The sequence below is a fragment of the Eumetopias jubatus genome, unplaced genomic scaffold (genome assembly GCF_037043125.1).
Source record: "Eumetopias jubatus isolate StellerSeaLion01/CBP00866 unplaced genomic scaffold, mEumJub1_p1.0 scaffold_3, whole genome shotgun sequence".
Taxonomy (NCBI): Eukaryota; Metazoa; Chordata; class Mammalia; order Carnivora; family Otariidae; genus Eumetopias; species Eumetopias jubatus.
The window spans coordinates 149,769,154-149,793,135 of NW_028274809.1; the positions used below are offsets into that span (position 1 = coordinate 149,769,154).

General features: G+C 36.3%; 1 protein-coding gene across 2 annotated transcripts in view; it reads left to right on the forward strand.

Moving 5' to 3' along the window:
• The window catches only part of TDRD3 (tudor domain containing 3), a 160,369-nt gene that overhangs the window by 133,016 nt on the left and 3,371 nt on the right, over positions 1-23,982 (forward strand). Inside the window, exons 13-14 of one of the 2 annotated variants that reach the window (XM_028105088.2) lie at positions 1,931-2,016; positions 22,289-22,414. In XM_028105088.2, coding sequence (XP_027960889.1) covers positions 1,931-2,016; positions 22,289-22,414 — 212 coding nt within the window. The remainder of the gene's footprint in view (positions 1-1,930; positions 2,017-22,288; positions 22,415-23,982) is intronic. The other variant, XM_028105098.2, reaches the window with a different exon arrangement.

Consider the following 23,982-nt stretch of genomic DNA (forward strand, 5'->3'; position numbering starts at 1 on the left):
TCAGAAGCCACCTAATAAATATTAATAAGGCCTCCATCAGACTGAGATGGTTCCAGTCTGGGAACCATTGTTGGCATGGTTCTTGATTACAATTTTGTTATGCATGTTAAACGAATAGGATAGCATGAGGGAAGCAAGTGGGGGAAAGCTAGCATTGACTTTTCGAAACTATTATTAAGTTTTTAACGACCTTTTATTGGCATTTTTATCTTGCCTGAAGTACACTCATTTTTTCCCAGATCTTGTGATTAAAACATTAGGGTAAGACCTCTTGGTCATGCTTTAACCAAGAATTTACTATACAAAGTAAGATATTAGGAGTCAGTTTAATTCTGTTTCTGTATGGTTCAAATTTTAAAATGTATGGACTTGGGTTCTTTTTTTTAATGTTGGTAACCATTTTTGGTACTATTTAATGAGGGATTTAGGAGAATATAATGACCCTTTTATCTTGAAGAGACTTCTGTAAATAAGGCTGAAAATAACATGGAAAAAAGTACACTAATTTTTTTTACCTCATAAAGTGGTCAGAGAATATAAATATTATTATTTTTAGGAATTCCTGAATTTGACCATAAGTATGCAAAACGATTAGATTTTTTAAAATATGGTATTGAAGTCTTAAAGCAAAGGGAAAAGGGAGGCATATCAAGAACCTGAGAGTGTTAATACTTACTGGAAATTTTTTGTTTATTCTAGATAAGCATTTTTTCCTCTTCTGTTTTTTCCCCTTCTCTCCTTTTCCTCTTCCCTCATCCAGACTCCTCCTTCGTATCCTCTTTCTCTTTTGTTTTTATGTCTGGATATTTGCCTTTTTATTCCTCTCAAAGGTTTCATGTAGCTTTTAACTATTAGGTTGGGTATGTTCCATCTCAGATAAGACTGATCCTCAAATGAAGTCTCGTTAAATAGGGCTTTTCAAGTTCAAAAAGCCTCTAAAAGCTTTGGGCACAAATAAATTGATAATCCCTGATTATAATTGATGCTAACTTAACACCTAGCCCTACTGATAGTAGTTCTCATAAATGCAAAGACTGTTAGAGACTGAGATGTACTGGAGCTGAGTACAAAAAGATCTAGAAATGGTAAGAAGTTGGTTATATGCCCAATTGATTTAAATTGTATCCTTGCATTCTTAGGAAATAAGCAAAGAGAAAAATTTCTCACTGAATGTGTTTAAAACTTATTAGAAATGTAAGTAATTGAGATCAGAAATTAAAATATATAATTCCCTAAGAAATATTAAGGAACTATTCAAGAAACTAGAGACTGGAAACTCTAAATTTTATCATAGAAAATTAATTATAAAAGGTTACATTAGAAACATTTTAGATATAATTTAGAAATGAACATAAGATTTACATCTCAAGATGATACACTTTCCTATTAATTTGTTGAAAATACTTAAAATTGGCTATAAAAAGACTAAATATGTGTCCATTCGAATGATTATAATTGCTTTAGCGAAAACGATCACTGAGAGAAGATCATTAAGATAGGAAAAAAATGGCCAGAGAGTAGGTTGAATGTAGAATTGGTATCTTGGTTCTTAGGTATTTTTCAAAATAATTTTTATAGTGGTATAATTTGAAAGGTTTGACTGAAACTGCTAAAAAAATTTTCAAACAAACTGCTTTAAATAATTTCATTTATAAAAATGTTTACTTTCTGAAATGAGATTCCAGTAAATTTCACATCAGTGGCAAAGTACTGCCAAAATTACTCTGACATTGTTTACTACTTACTGCCATTCTTGACCCAAGGCTGAGACACATTTTCAGAATCTGTGTGCTGTATCCTGAGAGAATTTGATAGAAAGGGGTCACTGCAAGAGTTAAATGGCTGCCCTGCTTGGCCTTTAAAAGAAGGGGAGAGGGCAAGGCTGGTCTTGGGCAAATTACTCCCACCTCCCTTTTTGCCCCTGCTTCAGCTCCAGGGGAGCTGGAAATGCACAGGAGGAATCAGAAGACCTGGGTCGAGTCCCGGCTCTGCCACTTACTACCTATGTGACTCTGGGTAAGTTACTTAATATCTCTGGGTCTCAGTTTTAGTACAGGGTTGTTCTGAGGATTAAGTAGTATGATCAATGGAAATGGGAAACTCTAAATCAATTAAGTAGTATGATCAATGGAAATAAACTCCCAAGGTGTATGGAAACATACATTTTTATTATCAAAAGCTTGGCCTTCTTCCCTGTTCTTCTATAGTATGGTGTCCTCAGCTATGTTATTTTTAAAGCAACTCAAAATACTTAATTCCTTTTGCTTCTCCCTATGTCCTCTCCATATTGGAATTCTTATTCCTATCCTCTGCATGCTTCAGAGTAACGTATTCTAAGAATATAAAACCAGTCTGGTTAAATTAATTTCACAATGAAATGTGGATTACTGTTACCCCTTCTTACCCTTCACATGCCTGCCTTTCTCCTTTAATCTTCTCAGAATTACGGGCTTAGAAACCTCAAGAATCTAATGCATGGACGTTCGGACAGTGTTGGGGAGAAAGGTTTTTGGCAGAGGGAAGGCCTTTAAATCCTGTTACCCATATCACACCTGCATCAGTTAATAAGGTTGACTGGAAAAATGGGAATATGTGGAGCCTCTAAGTCCTTTCTTTTTCTCTTCAGGAAAGGAGATGGAAGTAGTTCAGAATTTAAAAGTTCTTCAGAAGTCTTGCTGAAAACCTAGATCCTTAGCTTGAGGACTAACCATAGAGAGAAGAGACAAGGAATTTAATGGGCATTTCTTTGGTCAGCTCTTTGAGTTATATCTGACTGGGCCTCATCTTTGCTTCTCAGTAAAGTAAATTCTAGCCCACCCTCAGCCAAACTACATTTATAATGCCTATGATCTTTACTGAGTGCTTGGTTTCTAGAGGCTGTGTGGAGCTAAGGAAGAAAGAGAACTCGCCTTCTGGATCACATCTGGTTCCAGATCAAGGGATCTTTTTGAGTGCCTAAAAAGACCTTATATCTCTACTTGGTCCAGCCTTCCCTAAATCTAAGAATACTTGATCTGGCTATGTGTAAATAATAGTAATAATAGCCACTTACATGAACTGCTTGCTATTAATGCCTAATTATCATGGAGCACAATAACAGTTAATCATGCCATGATTAGATTAACTTAAAGATTTTTATTTTATTTTATTTTTACAGCCTTGAACCGTTGACTTATGCTCAATATGGTTTCTTGCTGAAGTAGCAGTGTCATCTTTCATAAATAAAAATTAGAGAGAAATATTGAACTCCAGTAGTATTCAAATGCAAATTGAAACAATTAAGTACAGTGTTAAATGTATAAGTGAATGGGAAAAAAATTAGATAATGCTCATGCTGGCAAAGATGCCGTGATGTGAGTACTCTTATACATTGGTGATGGTGATGTAAATTGATGTGATCCTTCTGATTTTTTTCCAAACCTTGAAAGATTCATACCCTTTAAACCAATAATCCCACAGTTGTTAATCTCTCCTAGGGGAAAGAGCAAAGGAAATAAGCTAATTGCTGAGAGATGATCATTGCAGGCTTGTGATAATAGTAAAAACTAGAAGTTACCTAAATGCCTAACAATAAGAGAATGGTAAAATAAGTGATCTTCCATCTGCTGAATGAAATATTTTACAGCTGTGATGAAAGATCATTATGAAGGCTGTAATATCAATGGAAATATTTATGATGAGTAAATAAAAGCAATGTATAGATTTGAATGAGAATATACTCAAGGTGAAGTGGTTTAGTGTAGTAGAATTATATATACTCTGCATGTGTGTATACATACATTTTTTCAATTTTATAAACTTTCTGTAGTTTTGTATTACATTTTTTATTTGAAAAAGTAAGCAAAATAAAATTAGCAAGAAGAAAATTGATCATAATTAGGGAATTTTAGTCTTAAAAAAATCCCAAAAATTTGCAAAAAGGATCTGAAAATATAGGAGGAAAAAAATAAGATAAAACATCACCTTTCAGTTTTTAATTTTGCCTTTGCCTTCAGTGAGGTTAACAGCAACATGATTATGGTTTTTCATGGATAAAATACCATTAGCCTTAAACTTGTTCCTATCATTAGTAAATGAAATACTCCCATAACTAAACAAGTCGAGTTACCTATACAAAGTCTTACCACCTACTTTCACTCTATCCATACAACCTATTTCCCAATTCCTTGCAAAATTCTCCCTTAATTATACTGTTCCCAAAATGCTTAAACACCTTCAGAATTTAGTCTCTTCCAAGTGCTTTCAAATACAGAGCAAAATACATTTCTTCTATGAAATATTTCTTTAATCTGTACTTCCCTACCATGCATAATTTCAGGAATATGTTACTATGTAGTTATAATATTTTGTTTTACTCTTTGTCCCTGTTTTAGTATTGATACATTATTAAAATATTAAGTACAAAGTGAAATTTTTATATTTGAGGTTTTCCTATTATCATTTCAAACATGTTATCAGTCTATTCCAGAAATCCTTTTTTTGAGCACTTACTAGGTGGCTTTAACTCACCACTGAGAACAGTGCTGGGCACATATCCTTAGAATGATTATGTGCTAGCCAATGGAAATGCATAGATGAGCAATCTCTGCTCTCAAGGAGTCCTAGACTCGCAGAGGAGCCCAGGAAGTAAGCCAGCATCTGTTTATCCTGAGCAGAGCACAGAGTACCTAACTCAGTCAGGCACTGACTCATGGAGGAATCAATCAAGGCCTTCCCTGACCATCTGATTATAAAACAGCAGTGTGCCATCACAAAAATTCTCTAGCCCCTTTGCCCTGCTTTATTTTCTGCACATTTTGCTCCGGCCTCCAGCCCCTAAGTGAAATCAGTGTGAGAACAGGGACTTTTTCTCAGCTAATACTTCAGCATTCAGAACAGTACCTGGAAAATAAGGTGCCCTCAGTAAATATTTGTTAAATCTGGATAACTGAAGTTTAATGTGAGTCTTGAAAGTCTTGAAGGGTAAAAGGAGGGAAAAAGGGAGGAAAGTAAGAAATGGGAGAAGTCAGGGAAATTCTAGAGGGCATGGTAGAGCGAGGTATATTGGCAACAGTACAGGTGGGTCTAGTAATCTTCAGTAGATGAGGCTGAAAAGGAAGGCGGGGTCAAAGGATGAAGAATGAGGCAGGTTATGGTAAGGAGTTTGAATTTTATCCCTCAGAATAGGGGCTACTGAAAGATTTTAGGCAGGCGAGTGTCATAATGTGATCTTTGCTTTAAGAGATTATTGCCCTAGGGGCACCTGGGTGGCTCGGTCAGTTAAGCATCTGCCTTCAGCTCAGGTCGTGATCCCAGGGTCCTGGGATGAGCCCCGCATCTCATCGGGCTCCCTGCTCGGCGGGGAGTCTGCTTCTCCCTCTCCCTTTGTTCCCCGCCCCATGGAGCGCATGCATGTTCTATTTCTCTCCCTCCCTCTCTCTCTCTCTCTCTCTCTCTCTCTCACTCAAATAAGTAAAATCTTAAAAAGGGAGAGATTATTGCCCTAGTATAGAAGATGGGTTTCAGTGAAAGCAGCAGAGCATGGAGACCAGTTACTACAATAGTTAAGGCAAGAGGTGGGGACCTTGGAGTCATCAGAATTTAGGCAAAAGTAAAGAGTATGGGTGAGATTGCCTAGAGAAAATGTGCAAAAAGAGAAAGACAAGGACTGGGGTCAGACTTCTGGGGAATTTCACAAAGGGGTGGGAAGGGGCACTGAGAAGGTATAGCCAGGGAGGACAGCAGGAATAGGTGCTGAATCCATAATACATAGTGCTGGAAACATCAAGAAAGATAAGAACTGGAAACTACCTGTTGGATTTGGCTATCAGTAGGTGACTGGTAACTGTAGCATGCATTTCCAGTGGAATGGTGCATGTGCATTGCAACTTACGGTTTCTTGAGAATGAGTGGGAGACAAGAAAATGAGGTGTAGGCTATTTTTGAGATCTTGGTTGTGAAGATAAAAAGCATAGAGGATGAGATTAAAGAGTAAAAGAACTCAGGGTAAAAACCCAAGCCTGTTTACATCAAAGGCACAGTGAAGCAAAGAGAAAAGGAGAGGTTGTAAAAATAGGAGTAAAGATTTTTAAAAACCCAGGCCATGATAAGAAAGTGGGGCACAATCACATGTGACTTTGGATGTTTGAGGAACACTGGGGAGAGGAGGAGGAAGAAGTAAATATAGGTGTGGTGAGGTTAAATTGTTGGGTCTCAGGGAAGGAAGCTGAATAATTCTAATGAACTCTCTTTGTGAAGTAAAAGCCGGTCATCAGTTGAAAGTAATAAGGTCAAAAATAGGAGAAGAATTTTGAAGGGCAAAGTAAAGATTTAAAAACTGCCCAGGAACATGGCAGAGGGAGTTGACCAAGAATGTGTTTTCAGAGCAGAAGTTTTCAACCCTTAGTAAAAATCATGTGTAAAGCATACTGTGACAGTTCACTCTCAGTTTCTAGTCTTTTAGTAGCTACTAGAAAAGTTTAAGTGGATATACAAATGAGAACTTTCCATGTTTATTAAGCAGAAGCTAATAGTTAACCCCTAGCCAGTTTTTGATAGAGGTTCTCACTAGGATCCTGATATTTGAAAGCCTGCATAAACATAATGACTATATTATTGCCCTACGACTCCAGCAAAATTCAGTATTGGAAAATGCTCTGTAAAGGTGGGCATTTATGCATAAACCATTAACATTAATCCTAGGACTATTAACAAAGTTGTGGGGCTTCTTGAACTCATCTTCATGCTAGGTGGTGATGTATTGAATAGATAAAAACGTTAATTGGGTACATGAACATTCTCAGACTCTGTGTGTGTGTGTGTGTGTGTGTGTGTGCACGTGTACGCGCACGCGCATGGAAACACATGAAAGATATCAGTGTTTAAAAAGCTGTGATAGTTACTAAATTGTTTGTTTAGAGAACAAAATAAAAAAGGTAGGAAATTAAAGGAAAAAAGCATTAATCTCAGGAGACCTCATCTATCTATGACCTATCCATCTATTCCTGACCAATATATTCATGGGGAGAGATTTTCCTAACACCAACACAGTTTTAAATGAGGAAATTTTTTTTAATGCCCTTCATAATTTTTGCGTGACACTTATAAAGAGTTGTCCCCTACTAGCTGTGGAAATATAAAACAAAATCTAAATAAGAAACTAGGTAATCCTGTTAAGAACACACGCTCTTCACAATCATAGAGTTAATTTATCAACTGTCATGGAATATTCTTGTTCTGGCATTGAAGGGGATGGCCCATCATGGACATACCACACCACAATATTGATAAAGTTTCTAAAAAGAGCCTAAACAATAGTCTCTCACTGGGACCAGAGAGAGCTTAGAAAAATAGTCTCTCTCAAAGTTTATGCTGCTGAATGTGATAACACTCAAACAGAGGAGCATAATAGTACTATGAGGTTTATCAAATTATGAAATTAAAGAACATTCCTTGTTTAAAATGTATTAGAGTTCTAAGTTCTTAGGTAATGTTAGGATATTGACAATTAAGTATACAACAGAATTATTTGTGTTAACCTAAGCCTCTGAGGATAAATATCTTGGAACATGTAATAGTTTGTATTGGTACATTTTACTGCTTTATTATACTTTCCTTCTCAGTAGTCATGTTCTCTGGGGAGTTAATGCTGCTTGTCTCTAGATACCAAAATGGGGAACATTAACTTGGATGAATTTTATAAAGACAGTTAACTATATTTGGTAAGCTGGTAAGATTTGCCCCAGTAAAGAAGGTTGCCTCTGGGTTCCTTTCTTCATTGGAAGAAAAATGAACATGTTGCTAATTGACCAGATTTCTTAGCCTCTCTTTTATATTACATTGATTATTAACACCAATAATTTAAGAATCACTTTGGAAATGTAAAGTGCCACCTAAAGGCTCATTTAGCATTGTGTGTTAGGTTTTCAACCTCTCTAATTCACTAGGGTAACTTAGTCAAATCGCTTGACTCAAACCAGTGAAAGAAAAACTGTTTATGTTTTATGTGACATTATAAAGAATAGAACTTTACATTTGTGAAGCAGTAATAATAGCGCACTTTATTGAACACTTATTTTTGCAACAGACATATTCTAAGCTCTTTACTTACATTAATTCATTTAAAGTGTAGCAGCTGTTTACAGAGTGTAGTCCTCTCAGGGCCAATTGTCCTTCACTTGAGCCCTTCAGAGTAGCTAGCAGTATGGATAATTTGTTGTAAGAACAGTAGCACCTTAGTGTTCTTACACCTACCTTATAAATTTCATGATGTGTTTAAAATGCAAGTGAGGTGGAAAACACTTGATTTTGATCTATTTCTATAAACCTCAAAGAGTTTCACATGATCAGTCTAATTCTGTCCTTCAGCCTCTTCATCCACTGGGATGTGCAGAAAAAGCAACATAACCTGGCCAAAATATATCACCCTCTTTAAACCTCACTTTTGTTTTCCCTCTGAAAAATAGCGATAAAAATATGCAGTTTGTTGGAGTTGTTGAAAAGATCATAGTAGCTGCTCAATAAACATTTTATTCAATCATTGAATAGTTGAAATGCCTGGCACATAGATTCTTAATTTCTGTTGGTTCCACTTCTGTAGTTTTCTTTCAAGGCTTTGGAAAGAGCAGCTTCCCTTATTGTCCATCTTTTCAAAGTGATGTTTGCTGACCCTGGACTGCTACATTAGCAGCTGCTGATTGGAACTTTCAAATCAAGAGTTGGGTATCCATCCCAAATTATCTCTCTTGGAAGGAAACCCAGACTGCTTCTTTGCACCGTCTTTTTCTTCGAATTAATTCCTTTTTCTTGTATATTTCCTTTTAAAATTTTCTTTTCTATTACAATGTTACTAGTATAATTAACTTCTATATTAGGAGTCTTAAAATGCAGGCCTAAAATAAAAATCCATAAATCCTTTTTTAAAGTAAACTAGTTTTTCCCACAAAATGAAAGAACTGTGTTCCTTTAAGCTAATAGTGTTGCCTGCAAAGTTATAAAAATTTCCATCATTTCCTTTGTGCGAAACCATTTTTCTTCACACTTTTGAAGTCCTGTGTTTGTTAACAGCCTTCATAAATTGGTGACTTCTGTCCTAGCTCTGACACAAAGCTGTTCAGCCCATCCTCCTGTCAGTGTACCTGCTGCTTGACACTGACAGGATTCTTGTCAAAACCGGGGATTGCATAAATTAGTGTTTAACCCTGAACAGGCTTTTCTCCTCATTTCAATTCAGCTTTTAAAAGACTGTCATGTCCTTATTCAAAGATAATGAAAGTGGAATTTGACTATCATCAGTGTTACACTTTATAACTTTCAGAGTTTATAAACTGTTAAGAATACCATAAACTTTCCAAGTCTTACTGATTTTTCATTAGGCCTTAATTAGTAATCCTCAGGTGTTTTTTTTTTTTTTTTAAGATTTTATTTATTTATTTGACGGAGAGAGAGAGACGGAGAGGGAACACAAGCCGGGAGAGTGGGAGAGGGAGAAGCAGGCCTCCCGCCGAGCAGGGAGCCCGATCCCAGGACCCTGGGACCATGACCTGAGCCGAAGGCAGATGCTTAACAACTGAGCCACCCAGGCGCCCCTAGTAATCCTCAGTTTTACAAATTCCTGTACAATAATGACATCATCACTGATTGTCTACTGTCCTTTTCTTCTAGTCCAGTAGGATCTACTTGCCTTACTTTTTATTTTTTTTTAAAGATTTTATTTATTTGAGAGAGAGAGAGCACGCACATGAGAGGGGGAAGGGTCAGAGCGAGGAGCAGACTCCCCACTGAGCAGGGAGCCTGATGTGGGACTCGATCCCGGGACTCCAGGATCATGACCTGAGCCGAAGGCACTCGCTCAACCAACCGAGCCACCCAGGTGCCCCATCTTACTTTTTATTTTAATAAGCAGCTTACACATTGTGTGTGGGGTGGGATGGGGGAGAGAAGAGGGCAAGAGTTTTAAGTTACATAAAGTAGTTATACTTTAAATAATCTTCTGGATGAATTTAGAATTTTAAAAAAGTTGATTGTTGGGGCGCCTGGGTGGCTCAGATGGTTAAGCAACTGCCTTCGGCTCAGGTCATGATCCCAGAGCCCTGGGATCGAGTCCCACATTGGGCTCCCTGCTCAGCAGGGAGTCTGCTTCTCCCTCTGACCCTCTTCCCTCTCATGCTATCTCTCATTCTCTCTCTCAAATAAATAAAATCTTAAAAAAATAAATAAAAAAGTTGATTGTTTTACCTTAATACTTTTCAGAAAAATACATATTAAGTGCTTGAAAAACCTAAGAAACTCTCTTGACTCCAAAGTAATACTTCCTAACGTGTCCTTTTTGTCATTGTTCCTTCCGCTGTGGCTCTACGGACAAGGAGAAATAGCTTCATTCTTGAACAAGGAGAACAAAACATATTAAACAGGAACAAACATTTATTATGTTCCCCCTTTGTGTAAGATGATGAGCATATTACTCTCGAGTATATTATTAGTTCCCCTAGCCTGTGTTGAACATCTGAAAAAGGGTTCCTGAATTTCAGTAAGCATAGAAATTATTACAGGAAAATATAATATGTTTAATAGCCTTAATTAAATCAGGTGATATATACTGTATAATTTTCCTTTACCTAAGTTGACAGAGAGAGAGAAGTTTCTCTCATTATTCTTGGAGAAAATCTTTGTGATACCATTCTCTTTCTTCAGCCATCTTACCATCAAAAATGATTGAGAAGGTCTCCTAAACTTGGAAAGAGAATGATTTTCTTTTTTTTTTAAAAAAAAAAAAGCTAACTCCTCATATACTGAACATTTTGAAATCTCAACATGAGGAAAAGAAATCCATAAATTTAAGCATACTGAGAGTAATTTCTCTTTCAATAACAGCAAGGTGATATGTTATTTCTCTACTAACATATTGAGGTAAAGGGGAATAAATGGCTGAGAATGTGAAGATTAGAGTCCTCTTTAGAGCCTGATTATAATTGGAACGCTTACACACCAGGCACCCTGTATAACTCTTGACCTGCATTAATCGATTTAATACCTACAGGAACCCCATGAAATAATTATTAGTATTCCCACTTTACATACAAGGAAAACTATGAATACAGCTTCAGAGTCATGAAGTAACTTGCCTAAAATCATTAAGTTAGCAAGTTGCAGAGCTGATATTCAAGTTTCAGATTCATTGACACCATAGCACATGATCCTACATTTTACCTGTAAATGAAGATAAATGATACCAAACTACTTGAGGATTTTTGTGGGAGTTTAATGAAGTACTGTGTATAAAAATATTCAGCATTGGGACACCTGGGTGGCTCAGTCGGTTAAGCGTCGGCCTTCAGCTCAGGGAATGACCCCAGGGTCCTGGGATCGAGTCCCACATCCGGCTCCCTGCTCCATGGGAGTCTGCTTCTCCCTCTACTTGTGTTCTCTCTCTGTCAAATAATAAATAAAGTCTTTAAAAAAAAATACTCAGCATTGTAGTAAGTTTGTGCTCAATATGTGATATACCGTTTTAATTAAGATATCTTTCAAACATTTAGTTCACTCAATCTTAATTCTCATGAATTTAAAAAAATTTTAAATAAAAAAATGAAGATGAATGTGGGTAGAAGTATCAGCTCATATTTCTCAAGAGGCTAGACAGCATTTTACATAGGGCAAAAAAAAAAAAAAAAAATCAACCTATTCCTTTAACCTATTCTGTTGCTAAGAGAGTTTAATCTCATACCGAGACACTCTTTTCATCTTCTAAATTTCCCTAGAATCTAGTTCCAAATGACATTTTAGTCATCTATTTAGGTGTTACCCTTTTAGATGGTAGTCCTCTGATTTTCACTATGCAAAAAAAAAATAACTTGTCAGAAAATTCAGAATACATCAATGATAATACTGTGCCAAAATAATATCTTTCATTAGTATATGGATTTCAACTGTGGTTAAATTTAACGTTGAGATTTAAATTGGGAAAATAATTATTTTCAAACCAGAATGACATAAACCGAGGAGTAGGTTGTAGGGATTTTGCTTGATGACAAGCACAATATGAATAAGCAGTGATTGGGCAGCTGCTAAAAACATTAAAACAAGGTTAGATTGCACTAATAGATTTACATAGAGTTTGCTCATCATGGGAAATAATAGTATTATGTTCCAAGCAGACCCTACTTGGAATGTTAGTCTGAAAACTAGGTTACATAGAAGAGTAAATATTAAAATGCGTAAAGGAAAAGATGATCAAGATGATGGGAGATTCTGGAAATAATGGTATTTGATAAGTGAGTGATTCCAAGAGTTGCTTCTTTTCATGCTAGAAAATAGAAGACTAATGCTTGTTTCAAAATAGCTTAAAGTCTTTCATATGGCAAAGGAAATAGGCTCAGTGAGAGAATGTAGGTAGAAATGCAGATTCACTTATTTATGGAGCATAAGGAATAGCACGGAGGACATTAGGAGAAGGAAGGGAAAAATGGGAGTGGAATCGGAGGGAGAGATGAACCATGAGAAACTCTGGACTCTGAGAAACAAAGTGAGGGTTCTAGAGGGGAGGGGGTGGGGGGATGGGTTAGCCTGGTGATGGGTATTAAAGAGGGCACATTCTGCGTGGAGCACTGGGTGTTATACGCAAACAATGGATCGTGGATCGCTACATCAAAAACTAATGATGTATGGTGACTAACATAACATAATAAAATTTTTAAAAAATGCAGATTTGTCCTTTGTCGTACAGGACACAGAGCAGTGGAGTTGACTGCCTGAGGAAGCCTGACTTCCCCTCACCAGAGTTCTCTGGAACCTGGGACTTCAGATCGCTTACTCCTGGGCTACTTTGCATTTCTGAAACCGCGGCTTTGCTAACTAGCCTGTTAATTGATAAGGGTTTCTAAACATCTGTTATCATTATGTCTCACTAAAGAGAAATATTTTTAGTTCGTTAGGCATACTTTGTTAGTATGGGTTTTTAGGTGTGAATGGGATTTAAATGCAGAAAGGATGTTTGTCACATTGGGTGCTATCTGCTTTAAGATTTAAATGTTTAATTCTTTTCCTGTCAGTCTTAAGTTCTTTTACTTTCACTAAGTAGGTGAAAACATCAGCAATGATTTTATTTCTGTGTTACTAGGCATCGCAATTTTTTTCTTTTAGTTGTATAAAGCTTGTCAAGTCACGTGTCCCATCCCCACTCCAAGCCTCTGTACTTTTTAATGGCAAAGATCTGGCCTATATTTCATCAATTTGACCTGAAGATTTTTTTTTTCTATCTCTGTTTCTTAAATCTGTATTACAGGTCACTGCAGCATACCCTAACTGTTTGTCTCAGGTGGTCAGTTACATAATATGCATTGGGCTGACTTTAAGTAGTAGTCTGTCATGATGGTGCAGTAATTACTTTCAGAGAAAGAATGGGTTAACCTATCTTAAATTATATTAGCCTGCCCATTTAAGATGTAAAAATGATATAATTATGAGAGTAAAATGATTAACCACTTGTGATTAGTACTCATATGTCTTAACCATAAGATACTCTAAAACATTTGTTCAGTTAGCATATTTGAGAAAGCAGTTGTTTTTGCAAAGATAATTTGTAGGCATTGACCTGAAAACATAGCAACATAGATAGGCATTTTCTATTATTAATAATCATTGCTGTATTTCCACTTTTTAAGTAGGGTTCCTTTTTATAGCATTTAGCAAAATTTCAAGGGTATGATCTAAAAGGCAAGACATTCAAAGAGGTTGATCATATTAACTTATTTTTGGCTTCCTCTTAAAATATTCAGATTTTATGCAAATAGTGTCTATAACTTTTGATTGATTTCAAGAATGCTTCTTTGCTAATTTCCTCCCCCCCCTTTTTTTTTGTTCTATTTGCCCTTTCTATTTGTAATTAAGAAGACCTACTCCCAAAGAAACAAAACCAGTGGTAAAAATAGAGTGATTTAGAATATTAAATTATTAGTTTTAGTGTATAGATAGTTGGGTTTTTTTTTTTAATTTCCATAGAAATAAAAGGAGAGCAGATGGCAAGAATCCTTCTCCTTGCATTAGCTCTTTCATCCCCCCCCCCCCAGTGGCTTTTCCACTTTCCTTATCTGCCCAAAGCAATCTGAGGAATACTTTAGCAACAAACTTCCTGAATTTTAGCAAAGTCTCTGGGTCTAGATAGTTTGATTGAAGTGGGCTTGTATATTGTATTGTCAAAGGGTTACTTATCTCAGAATAATAGACAACATAGAAGGCTTATTTCATAAACCCTTTATAGGTATTACCTCCTATAGTTCCCCATGTAAACCTATGAGTTCATTATTGTTTTCTGTGTGAGAAACTGAGACCAAGAGAAGTTAAGTAATATGCTTAAAGTGGTAGAGTCTAAACTCAGACTTAGATCTGACTGAAGAGACCGAAGTCTCAAATACCAATGTCATGAAGTATCTCTCAAGGAAATCTTTGAGTAGATTGGCATATTTGGGAGCTGTATGTGCTCTCTGCCTTGATTTTTGGGCAAGCTTTTGAATCTGTTTAACCTTTAGCTAAAACAGCCAATGAGTTTTAGAGAGGTATATGTTTTTATAAAACATATATTCATTCTTTGGACTTTAGTATTTCAACAAAGATTATGACCAGTAAACGATGTTTATGCTAGGACAGAGGTCTCAGGGCAGAGGCCATCCATTTACTTGAAAATGATCTTAAGCTAGCTATTAAAAAAATTAGGCAAAACTGTCTGAAGCAAGATATGTAAATATATACTATTTTATGCAATGGAAAGAACTTTGGGGGCAGACAGCCTGGGGTCTTATTCAGGCATGACCACTTATATGACTTTGGGTAAATTACCCTGAGCCTTAATTTCTTCATCTGTAGAATGGTGAGCTGAAGTAATTCAAAGCTTTGGAAGGATTAAATGAGATATAATGCAAAATGTCAGACACACAGTGGAATAAACATTCATTCCCTTTTCCTCTGTTCCAAGTTGTAAGTAAATTCAGGTATGTTTTTGAATGAAAGAGTGTCTATACTTTTATCATTTGCAATTTGATAAGGGTAACATGTTGACTAGTCTCTTTTTCATATTATATTCTCGTAGTTAAAATATGGATGCAACCTTTTGAAGTTTAGTTCAATTTCCTTGAGTGCCTAAGCTGCCAAAAATAGCTTGTTTACTCTGTGTTAAAGGGTAGGTAGTCTTATTGATACTAGAGGAAAGACTGTGATGAAAAGTACTGTGTGTTGGTTGGCAGAGCATAGAGTAGAATCCTTGAACTAGTATTCAGATGATTTCCTAATATCTTATAGAATCAACAGTTTCAATTTTTATGTAACTCTAGAAAATGTAGTCTTCCCTGAAAGGAGAAGATCAGAACCACAGTGAAATGTCACACAGTTTTGAAATCCTACATGATACAAAAACAAAAACATTGTGTTCTAATAGCCATGATTTTGGAATAGTTGTTTAGTAATTAGATTTGGAATCAGATTTTTTTTTTTTGGTCTTGAATCAGTGTTTATCTTTTCTGTTATAAAATACATGGTTTAAATAAAATATTCCTGGACATGGCACATATTAAAGAGATGATCTTAGATCTGCTCTCAAGGGGAGGGAGACTATAATTCTCCATTATATTTTATTCTCAAATGGAATCTTATTTTACTCAAATTTCAAAGACAAATTAGTCTATTATAAAACATACTTATTTTGGTTATATATAATGACTTTCTCATATGTTAATAAAGCCTAAGTTGTTTTTTTTTCCCAACTTAGGTATGTGTTTATTATCAAATGAGACATTTAGTTCATAGAAGTCAGAAGAAGGGTTTGGATTTTCTCTGTGATAGATGGCAAAGATGAAGAGGCTCTGAGCTCAGTCAGAGGCCTGCGTTTTGGTTGCTATTCTTCCATCAGCTCGCTTTGTTATATTACTCAGGTCAGTCAACCCAGCTAGTTCCTAGCGTACAGCAGAGGTTGAAATAGGTGAGGTTTTTAATTTTTGTCCCTTAGGGAGTTACAGAGCTCAGAGGGCCTGAGGAAGAGAAAGCCAAGGGGATCCTGCTTGCGTACCCTCACTCTAACCTGGGCCATCTATTTTATATTGAAATTCTGTATAAAATCTCATTTGAAAGAAGAGTGTCACATTTACCCAAAATATAAATAATAATAATAATCTTTAAAAATTTAATCTGCTCAATTGGATTATCTCCGATTTCCCCTTCCAATTCTGAAATTCATTATAACTGTATTCCTCACCCTCATTACTTGGGAGCAGGGTGAAGGGCATATAGGACTGTGAATCAGAAGACCTGTGTTCTAGGTCAGGTTATGGTACTACTTACTTGAACAAATAATTGTTTCTTAGTTATTTGGATTACTCTTCTTTACAGAAACTTCCTGTTTTATAGTTTGTGGTTCCAGACTACCACAAGCCTGGTTTATTTTGTGATAGAGCTATAAATATTCATTTGGAACATATTTCTTAAATAAGAATAATTGGTAAACTAAAGTTCAGTGTTGATCATAATACATGATTCTTGTGGGCACAGATGTTATCCATAGCCTTCACAGAAAATAAAAGCCGATGCAGATTTTACTTTCAATTTTAAGTTACTCTCATGTAGTAGAGTATTAGTATAATTGATCTAAAACAGATTACTTAAAAATATTTTAGGTTCTACTTTTAGGGTCCATTACATGATTTTTTTCTTTTTGTTTTTGAATGGGACAGAGATACTTTATTTCACCATTTGGACTGAAACATAAATTCAAAGGTCAAAGTTTTTCAGTGGGGGACAAAGAGGGAATGTTGTGAATATCCAAGGTATAATCAAAATTAAGCACAACCTAGAACCAATTCAGAAAGCTCAATAAACTTCAGAGTGGTTTTCACACATTAATTAATTCTCATGGCATCCCAAGGATGAAAGAAATTTAATTGTCGTATTTTAGTTACTGATAACCACAGGAAGAGTCTGAATGGATTGAAAATGTGCCATTTTGATAAGGCAGGTCAAGAAATATTTCATCAAATATTAAGGATCTACCATATTATCAGCACTAGACAAGGCACAAAGTATCCCACTGACATGACCTATTTTACAGCCTATTTTTTTTTTAAGATTTTATTTGTTTAGTTGACAGAGAGCACAAGCAGGGGGGAGCAACAGGCAGAGGGAGAGGGAGAAGCAGGCTCCCCGCTGAGCAAGGAGCAGAGCCCAATGTGGGGCTCAATCCCAGGACCCCAGGATCATGACCTGAGCCGAAGGCAGATGCTTAACAACTGAGCCACCCAGGCACCCCATACAGCCTATTTTTTTTTTAATAGACTTTGTCTTTTTTAGAGCAGTACCTCTAAAAGGAGGGTACAGAGACTTTTCATATACTCCCTGCGCCCCCCACCCTCCCACATTATCAACATGCCCCACCAGAGCAGTGCTTTTGTTGTAATTGGTAAATCTACATTGACACATTCTTGCCCAGAGTCCATAGTTTACATTAGGATTCAGTGGGTTTGGACAAATGTATAATAACACGTATCTACCATAACAGAATGGTTTCACTGCCCTAAAAATTTCCTGTGCTCTCTCTTTTCATTCCTCTGTTCCCCCTAACCCTGGGCAACCACTAATCTTTTTATTATCCCCATAGTTTCACCTTTATTACATGATGTTTTGGGAAAGCAAGTTTGTCTTTAACTTTTGCTTAGGTTTTATATTAAAATTAGTTTGTATTTCTGTAAACTGACTACAGTAGTTCACCAGGCAGGTAAAAGGTAGCCTGGAAATTCACAGAGTGAGTAGTTCATATGTAAATCACTGAAGGAGATATCTACTCATGAGTATTTCATTATTCGTAATACCCTAAATTTCAAGGCTTATTGTTGAGAGTACATGGTATGCATTTCATATGCTGGATTATGTTTTTGTAACTACTATACAAATTCTGTTAGAAGGGACTGACTAGAAGAAATGTTAAGTTACACACAAAACAGCTACTAAAGGACACGTGACAGTATTAATAAGTTTTTCTAAGTTTTTTTTTTTTAAGATTTTATTTATTTATTTGACAGAGACACAGCGAGAGAGGGAACACAAGCAGGGGGAGTGGGAGAGGGAGAAGCAGGCTTCCGGCTGAGCAGGGAGCCCAATGCAGGGCTCAATCCCAGGACCCTGGGACCATGACCTGAGCCGAAGGCAGACGCTTAATGACTGAGCCACCCAGGCACCCTCTAAGTTTTTTTTATGAAGAGAATTGCCATCCCTGCTCCCAACTCTCACCAACCAAATAATCTCTGGCTGTCTCCTCACAGAGTTATGGCCGTGGGAAAATGCTGAAAATGAAAAGATGGTAATTTAAGACAAGATAATATGAATGGGTCATTGGAGCAGAGGAAAATGTAACATTGTGGGCAAATAGAGCACCCCGCCCTCCCCCGGCCAAAAGTTCCATAGAGATTTGAGTCAGAGTTTAGGCCTTAGAGGACAGAGGCAGAAGAAATGTTCCAAAAGAAAAAGTGGAAGGGTGGCAAACCCGAACTTCCTGAATTTCAGAATTATTTTCCAGGCTACCCTGGCACTTAGGAGTAAGAAGTTTACTCCTTCTTCATTGGCTTAGCCCAGGGTTTCTCACCTGGGCACTATTGGCATTAGGACTCAGTGATTCTTTGTTGTGTGGGCTTTGTTGATGCTTAGCAACATCCTTAGCCTCCACCCACACTAGACGTAGTAACAACTCCCCCTCAGTTTGTAACAACCAAAAATATCTCTGGACCCTCTAGATGCCAGTAGCACCCTCAGATGTAGCTGCCAAAAGTGTCACCAGACAATGGCTAATGTCCCTCAGGGGGCAAAATCACTCCCAGTTGAGAACCACCAATCTAGCACATTCCCTAAAATACTGGTTTGTATGCTTAGTTGCACTTCACCTTGAAGAACAGAGAACCCAACCTCTATTTAAATGTTGCATACCTTTTACTGAGATATGTTCCAGGTTCTGAGTGACTGACTTACAATGATCTTTTGTACCACAGCTCATTTATAAATGAGGGAGTATGTATTTGCCGGTGTTCTCACTCCAGATATAGTATATGCTAATGAGAGACTGAAGGTGATACACAAAAAGATGTTGTGACCTATTGAACATGTTTTATAGATGAAGTTGTGCATCTCCTTTTTGCATTTGTGCTGGGACTCTTGTTTTCTTCAAAATACTTCATTCATGCTTGATGTCACAATGATTATTGCATTTTATATCTTCTCATTAAAAGGAGCAATAAACTAGTAAATATTGGCATGAAAAGAGGTTGCATAGGTATTCAGATATTAGTTATTTAGTATTTTTAAACCAGGTTTAGGTGGGCAAAAGTCTTTGAGTCCCAATAAAATAGTTCTGAATCTCAAAGGTTGGGTGAAGATGACATTGGTCAGTTTCATTTTATAAAAGATATCACAAGTTTTTTAAAGAATCTTGCCTGAGAGTCAGAAACAAAATGACCCTGGTCTGGACTCTTCCTTGAATAAGCTCTGTGACATGGGAAAATGAGTTCACCTCTCAGGGTTTAAAGATTCCTCGTCTGTCAGATCTAAGGGGAGGGACAGATTGTATGGCCTTCCAGGACTATGCCAGCTCAAACATAGTGTCAGATTTTAAAAATACGTTTGTGAATTGTAAAATTTAATTTTTTTTTTTTTTTTTAGTTTTAAATCTGTTACAGAGGGGTGCCTGGGTGGCTCAGTCATTAGGCGTCTGCCTTCGGCTCAGGTCATGATCCCAGGGTCCTGGGATCGAGTCCCGCATGGGGCTCCCTGCTCCGCAGGAAGCCTGCTTCTCCCTCACCCACTCCCCCTGCTTGTGTTCCCTCTCTTGCTGTGTCTGTCTCTGTCAAATAAATGAATAAAATCTTTTAAAATAAATAAATCTGTTACAGAGTAGTGGTACCTAAAGGAAGGAGACAGAAGGAAGAACTAGGTATAAATGTCATTCAAAGATGACTCCAAATAAACTCATCTATTAAATTGAGCTTGTATTATGTAAAATGGAAAGAGGTACTCATTCAATGCTAACAATTACTAGCTATGGACTATAGGAAGTAGTTTCTGTGGGTGACCAGTTTTGCCCTCAAATATTCTGCAAGAGGAATATTTAAAAGTTTAAAAAGCAAGATTGTGCCTTTGACAATACCTGAAAACCAAGCTGTCAGGATCATTTTTATTTTTTGCTTCTACTTTTGTATAAAAAGATTGTGAAGACATCAAATAATGTGAAAGAAATCTGATGGTCGGTCATCTTTATAAGACCATTTAATTGGCTCTCGCTAATAGTCTGTGAATCTTTTAAACACAGTAGAGACAGCTTTTCAAATAGCAATGCCATATTATATAAATCCAGCTCACTTCCTCAGCAAATGTAGTTTCCTACCTTTAACAGTGTTTTTTACTGATAACGTATAGATTTCTAGATGTCCTCTAGCCAGTTCTGCAGCTGGGTATGGAGAAAAAAAGCATTTGATTCTAATTCCTGAAATAATTACTTCATCTACTACAGTAGCAAATATATTTTCATTCTTCTCAGTTAATATTCAGAGCTTCAAATGTTGTCATATGTCATAAAATTAAATAGCTCCTTTTCAAATTTAGCTATAATATTTGACAGTCATCATTCAGAACAGTGACCAGAATAATAAAAAATAATTCTTTCCTTTCCTGAACACTTTTTAATTTCTCTTCCTGCATTTAATTGCTTTGCTAAATTATAGGCATATCTGACACTTCTAACCATTTTGAGATTGATTGTTAATGAAAGGGGCATAGAGAAAGGAGAGCTAATCTGGAAGTTTGTCTCTAAAATGCAGTTATTGAGTGATGTCAATAGATTGTCAAATTTCTCCATTCTCTTATTTAGGTGATGATGGCCCCTTAAGGATGATCATTAATTTTTGGCTGTTGGTTTATTTCTTTGACCTGCAGACTGAGATGTAAAGATTTTTGCAGTTGCATTTGAATCAAAACCCAGGTTTGCCTTAGAAGTATCAGGGCAAGGTCACAAAGTTTTCCTGGGCTTCAGTGTCCTTTGTATAAAATGGAAATAATAGTTTTTTTCTTAAGAATACCATGGGGGATGCCTAATAATGAGAGTTATGTTCGTGCCAAATATTAAATATCATTTCTAAATGATAGGATTTGATCAAATTATCTTAGCATTTTTCTTCTTCTCTCAGGTAAAATTGCAGTAGTTGGATCTGTAAAATTTGAAGAATAGAACTCCATCTCTCATATAATTTCTTATGGTATTAATAGGATCAAAGGAAAGCAATCTTTTGGGAAAGAAGCTTCAGAGATAATGTGAGGAGGAAGAAGCGGGATACATTTCCAAAATCATGCAAATTATTGTGCTCTGATAATTCAGTTGGAATTTAAACCCTACTTTTGAAATAGAAGCAGTTTCTTTCATAAACAAAACTGAGAGCCAATTTTTTTCCTGTCTTTAAAAGGGAACATACTTCATAGCTGCATTAATTTAAAAATACTAAAATAACAGGGTGGCAGCACTCAGTAAGAAACCAGTGTGGCTTTGGCTACGTTTCTGTTGCTTCTAAGTTCTTTTCAAATATTATAATTAACTGTGTTCTTTCTGCTGTTTAATCTGCTTATCCTAATTTTCCATGCTATTCCTTGAGCTGATAGATCTATCCCCTCAGTAAGAAAGGAAATGAGAAGAAAATAGTTTGTGTCTTACTGTGGCAATTGCTATGTTTGCATGAAGCTTTCTTTATATGTAAATTGTATTTCCTCCTCATTCCAATCCATTACTTTTTCCTATCTCTAGATGTAAGGTTCTTAACGATCTTGGAGATTTCATCAGATGAGGACAGACAGCTGGTGAACGTTCTCTGGCTCTTCAACCCCTTTTCCATATCTTACCAAAATCCCTTTCCATGACAAATACCTAGAATATTTAGAAGCCCAAATATTCAGGAAAATTTTTATTATAATGCTTGCTTTTCTGTGATTTCACCCCTTTGTGTCAAGTCATTTGGTGAGATAATCATGCTATTATGTGGAAATAATTTCCTCTTCTAGAATTAAATTTGATTCTAATCTTACCACGTCAAGTTCATTCTTCTATTATCAAGGACCAAAAGAGTTTTAACAATGTCCCTGCTTTTTTTTTTCCTTCCCCTTGCTTCCCTCTGTTATAAAAGTTGACAGATATGAATCCCAGGGCAGCTTAAGAGGGCATATCAAAATCGGAACCATAAAGTATTTAACTTAGGAAACTTGGAGCTATTCTGAACATGTTTAAATCACTACTCTTTACAAACAGGAGGAAGAAGGCACCTATGACCAAACGCTTGAGTTCCGTAGAGGAGGTGATGGCCAGCCAAGAAGATCCACTCGGCCCACGCAGCAGTTTTACCAACCTCCCCGGGCCCGGAACTAATATGAGAAGGTAAAATTGGCATTGTGAGATGGCATTTATGTTGAATATGTAAATCCAATTGTTAATATTTCATAATAATATAATAGAAAAAACTGATGTTTCAAACCTTTCAATTATAAAGTATATAAGATTATACCATAGTTATGAGCTACTTTTCCACCAAACCTTTCCCCACAAATGCTACCTCTAACCCCCTTTTTCTCTATACCCACTTTCTTCTGTCAAAGGTGATGCCAATCAGTGAAATGTCTTTAAGTTTGAAAGCAGGAAGAAAATAAAAGGAAACAAAGGACCAGATAATCACCAACTTGGATAATTGAGTTTTTTATTATTTAATTAATTTCAATCCTTTTTAAAAAAGAGGAAATGTTTTCATAGTGCATCTTCAGGAATTGGATGAGGATAACGTGATTGCTTACAGAGATGGGATTTGGGGGCCCTGTGCTATCGATCCAGAAACTTTCATCTTAGAGTTTCAGAGAGTTGTTCTCTGAAAATTATCTTCAATGGGAAGGATGAGAAATATAACAAAGAAGTCAGGAAATTATGGGACCAATCTAAGGCACCTCACTTTGATCAACAAAGACCTTATTTTTTAATATGTGATTAGAAGGAAATAACTTTTGTCATCTTTGGTAACATTTCTATTTTCTCATTATGCCCAGACTTTTGAATAGTTTCAGAGTTTTCCCATTACAGCTTTTGTTATATAGCACTCTAAGGACTATAAGAGACTGTTTTAGACTTAACTATATCTTTTTTCTCAGTCTCTTCTTCTCAGTAACAAGACCATTGAGAATTTTTAAGAAATTGTTCTCAGTTTCTCATTTCAGCTGTTCATTTTGCTAAGGCTGTTATCCACATTGTATTTTCCCCCTGCTAAGTGACCCTCTCAATTTTTCAAACCAGTTGTGGCTTTTTAGCACTTGAAATGCAGCTAGTCTAAATTGAGATGTGCTATAAATGAAAAATACATATCAGATTTTAAAGACTTAGGTAAAAAAATAAAATATCAGTAATTTGTATTGTTTATGTATTGAAATGAGACTATTTCTGATAGGCTGGATTAAATAAAATATGTTACTAAAGTTAATTTCACTATTTGTACTTTTTAAAATGTGACTAATGGAAAATTTAAAATTGCATGTGCCTCACATTATATTTGTGCTGGGCAGCACTGTCCCAGAGTCTTAGATCTCCTTCAGCTTTCCCAAAGCTCCTTCACTGGTTACAAATTAGCTCTGTCATCCTAAGTGAAGGAATGTTTTCTTCTGTGTTCTAGTCTTTCGTTCCTTATGAAGTAGTCTGCCTGGAGTGGAAGTCTCATGCTACCTGACTTCTGATTTATCTGAGCGGGCCTGAGTAGCATCTTCTTTGTCTTATCACTGGCTTTTCTTTGTGCTTAATACAAGGCCACTGAGTAAATAGCCGGTATCTACTGTCCATATTATCACAGAAGGACTACTTCATGACTGGGCATTTTTCTGTAACAAGCACTGACCAGAGCAGATTCCAAGTATATGTAAAGACTTCCACAACTTTACATTGTGCAAGATTGAACATAAGTTCAGTGTGCT